The sequence below is a fragment of the Branchiostoma lanceolatum genome, chromosome 17, assembly GCF_035083965.1.
Source record: "Branchiostoma lanceolatum isolate klBraLanc5 chromosome 17, klBraLanc5.hap2, whole genome shotgun sequence".
NCBI lineage: Eukaryota > Metazoa > Chordata > Leptocardii > Amphioxiformes > Branchiostomatidae > Branchiostoma > Branchiostoma lanceolatum.
This window is the reverse complement of record NC_089738.1, coordinates 20014194-20018693: the sequence shown is the minus strand read 5'-3', so window position 1 is coordinate 20018693 and position 4500 is coordinate 20014194. Positions and strand designations below refer to the sequence as shown.

Genomic DNA, 4500 nt, shown 5'->3' with positions numbered 1-4500 from the left:
CCAGAAATAAGATCAACACCATGAAGGCACAGATCTCAAGCAAGAAGTAACGTCTTAAGGACACCAGAAATAAGAATGTTGGATATTAGCTAGAAAGTTCATCTGCATTGGTAGAAATCATTTTGAAGCAACTTGAGTTGAACTCACAGTATTTTTCTACCACAAAGATTATGTTAGACTTGCCCAAATTCTGCAACTATCCAAGTCATCTTTGTCAAGGAATGAGCAATCCACTTATTTAATTGATAATCTATTGCTGCTGTATGTCAGGGTAGAGAACTGCTGATTCTACCAGTAAAGATCCTGATCAGTCTTAAATTTAAAGATTTTTCATTAAAATTTAGTCAGTACATGCCACTTGAAATCAATAGATTGACTTGAGATGTAGGATTTATATATATGTGAGGCCTACTTACACATTCCTAGCATCCTGATGGTGATCTCTGTTGACTCCGATCGTGATTTTTATTGGTAGAATCAGCGATTCCGGCAGATCACAGTTCCTACCCCGGTATATAGAGATTGCGTTATAGAAGAACTTTCTTGCGCGACTATTGTAGCAGGTACAAAGTATGGCAACAACAGTAAACATAGAACAAGACATAAGTATGGAATAAAACTATTGACTACAACAAAATAAGTATCTTATGTTTTACATTATCAAAGTTATATACTACGACAGTTGGTACAACAAGGAATATGATTCCTGTAAAGCGTTCTAGAATCAGACTTTATTGAAGTCATGTCGGCATTCCCTGTGAGATAGCGCACAGAACACACTAACTGTGATATATACTGAATTATACTGCAAAGAAGTTGCTACAAAGAAGGAAACTGATTCTTGTGAAGCTTTCTCGAATCAGATTTTATTTATTGTAGTCATGTCGGCATTCCATGGACATTCTGCTGGGTGTGTCTGAGATAGTCGGAGGGCACGGAACGCACTGACAGTAATTTTCACAATCATGTCTAATTCAAACATGCGGTCGGCTATTTACACGTTCTCTCATAGGATACGATTCAAATTATGTATAATACAAGATTTATGTTGCGATATACATGACCATGTAAAGACAATATCACAGATGGACATGAAATAAATGTATGAACAAAAATGATGCTTTACGTCCATTTTGTACGCAAACACATGAACAGGACACACAGTACAGTATGGTAAATACTAGGGGTGGGTACCGGTACCGTGTACCGGTACAAAACCGGTATTTCTTAATGGACCGGTCCCAAAAAAACGGTTCGTAAAAAATCAGTGGACCGGCCTATGGACCGATTAGAAAATTCATAGTACCAGGCTACTTGCAGGCGGCCACAAAACTGGTCTAAGAAAATACAAAACAGCAGATTTAACGAGTCGTTTTCGAAGACTATAACTGTGAATCATCTAGAAACACTTAAAGGATGAGTAAACAGACGGCGAGGAGAGTATAGTTATAATTTTGAGACAAAGTGCAAACCTAAGAAATTATATCGTTCCAGACATGACGTTTGGAGACTTTTACGTGTGTCTCGCTCTCCAAAATATGAAGTACAGTGCGACAGTGCTATAATCAGGTCCGGTCCAGGTCCAGGTCCAGAGGGTCAGCCCTCTGGACCTGGACCGGACCTGAATTTTATGTACCGGTACCGACCCCTAGTAAATACTATGATGGTTTCAAGGATCAATTACGTGTTGTTGTTTTTTTACAAAATGTTGAAATTGCTCAATCTGAGTACAAATAAAAAAAATTCTAGTGTTTCAATTGACCTCACTTCCACATTTCTTACAGTTATATGTATTACAAAATTAATGTTAATTCAGCTTGATAAGGCACCAAGGAAAGGAAATTGATTAATCAAAGCAATGCCAATTATGTGATGATAACAAAATAGTCAAATCATGATATTTATGAGTCAATCTGGAAAACTTGTTTCCTGTATAGTACAAACTTGTATAACAAACAGAAGTTTGAACACAATGAAAAAAACATGGTTGTCAATTTGTCATTCTAACAGCACAATGAAGGCTGTGGTTGCGCTTGATATACAATCATTGGTTGAATGCTTATTAATAAGATACCAGTTACAGTACCTTGCTTACCTATGTACCCAATTTCTTTTGTTTGGAATCAGAAAATGTACCCAAATTTTTCTGCTTTGCTAAACTACTCTACACTACAGTGTACATGGTCAATGTTGCGATAATATATACAACATACTTACAAACATTTGCACGTCGAAATGTGGCACAATTTTGTACGGCGTTTCATGCAGTAAGATTGTTACAATGTAACGAATGTCATTCTAATTACAACAGACCATTCATGGAATGTGAAAAATAACACTTTAGCCCTAAATGTTTACACCTTCAGACTAGTTACACTTCTCTGCATCACATATCAACTCACGTCATTCTTTAGAAAAGTGTTTTCTGATTTCACACCTCATTTCAACAGCATTTTAATCTTCTATAACATGCTTTGAAACATAACAGCTTCTAGAAAGTCAATGTGGCTTATATCACATCCATGCATGTGTCCGTTCTGTTTGCTTTTATAACTTTAACTCCTACATAAAACTATTATAATAACCCATAATACAAAAAAATTATTCCTTTGTTTGGCAAAAGTGTTGCATTATTGCACCAGTGTTGATAAAGTTTCGCTAAATCAAAAACCTTGTCAACCTAATAAGACAATTCACAAAAACTACCATAATTCTAAAATGTATCTGATTTTTCATCAATTCCAAGCCAACATTTGTACATTAATGCACTACGTTTCGACATGTACATGCATCATTTTGCAAATGATCTCAATGCCCACAATTTTCTGCTGTCTGGTTGCCTTCGATACTACATGTACAACACCAGTATACGTTTCAACAGGTCAAACTGATTGCAGTTTATTTGTATCAAAGCCTGAATGGAAAGTTTGTAACTACTCCGCCTTTTTCACGCTCTACATCTTGGCGTTTTCGTCCCACTTTGTTACATTTCCTCTCTGTAGACCTTCTGTAAACTACGGTGGTGCACTGAAACTATTTAAAATTTTACAAGACCGTTTTCCAGTATACAAAGGCAAAATATTGCGTCGAAACAAAAAAGGCTGATTGTATTAAGTGAGGAAATTCCTGACGTCATAAGTAGCTTTAGATTGTAACAATCCACACGTGTCGCCACTGGTGACGGCAGTGGAAATTTTCCACAATTTTCAGTACGATATACTTATAACAAATCTACTCAAAATTTCTCCTCTTTAATGTTTGAATGTTTCTTTGACAAAAGAATCTTACTAAGATCTCTGTTCCAGCCCTGCTGGCGAATTCACCTACTGATGAGCTACTCTCAAGGCTGCTTTTGGGATCTCCTATAGTAAGTATCTGAACTGCTGGTTGCATCGGAAAAGCATTCAATTGTTTTTCTCTTGTTGATGTCTTACTTAATTTTAGCATTCTATTTCAAACAATGATGATAATCGGTGTAAAATGTTCTCCAAATTGCGGTTTGTTTCAACACCTATAATACTTTGGGAAGTCTACGTGGAACTATTACTGTAGTACAGCTCAACCGTTGATCCAACATTATAAAGAAACACACCCAAGTTTTCAGCTCTGCGGCTCCAGCCTTCTTCAAGGTAAAATGATCTTTCTGCAGGCAATCTAACCCTCTCCCTGCTGCCTAACTCTGTAACCAATAGAGAATTGGGTGCCAAACGGCTACTACAGTGTGCCAAATATCCTTTCCATGATATTCCAATTGTCAATCCTTAAACAAATCCAATTTATGTCGCAGAGAGGTCTCAGTGGAATGGGGGCCTTACCGCCTTTGGGTGAAGAAATGAGTGCACTACTGTACAATGTTGGATCCACAGTTGAACCGTACTGCACTAACTTCTACCAATACAGACAAACTAGCGGTGAGTATATGCCACCGTGGGGTCATATGTGGCGGCTATCCTTTCCATGATATTCCAATTGTCAATCCTTAAACAAATCCAATTTATGTCGCAGACAGGTCTCAGTGGAATAGGGGTCTTACCGCCTTTGGGTGAAGAAATGAGTCGACTATTGTACAACGCCGGATCCACAGTTGAACGATACTGCACTAACTCCTACCGACACAGAAAAGCTAGCGGTGAGTCTACGCCACCGTGCGGTCATACGTGGCTGCTATCCTTCCCGGGAACGCCGGAACTCATGGTCATCATGACGCGAGCCCGGGTCCGCAGCTCGTGATCCCCGAGCCCGAGATCTCCCTCGACCCCATCGTCCTCCGCGGGCGCCTTGGGGAGGGTGGGGGTGGCGTTGGTGGGCGTGGTCACGACGGTTGCCGTGAGGTCGTTGCCGGAGTTGGCGCGTCCGTACGAGAGTTCGCTGCCGTCGAGGATCAGGTCCGTGTCGCTGTCCTCCTGGATGTTGTGCTGGTTCTGCGGGGACAAACAAACGGGGAGTTTCATTGGGGTTGATAAATCACTGGATAACAAAGTTAGGCTGTTACTATTAGCT

General features: G+C 39.5%; 1 protein-coding gene across 1 annotated transcript in view; it reads right to left on the bottom strand.

Moving 5' to 3' along the window:
• Positions 1 to 1887: 1887 nt before the first annotated feature.
• LOC136423572 (sodium/hydrogen exchanger 6-like) overlaps positions 1888 to 4500 on the bottom strand; it is a 28294-nt gene continuing 25681 nt past the window's right edge. Inside the window, exon 15 of the mRNA XM_066411795.1 lies at positions 1888 to 4421. Coding sequence (XP_066267892.1) covers positions 4152 to 4421 — 270 coding nt within the window. The 3' untranslated portion in view covers positions 1888 to 4151. The remainder of the gene's footprint in view (positions 4422 to 4500) is intronic.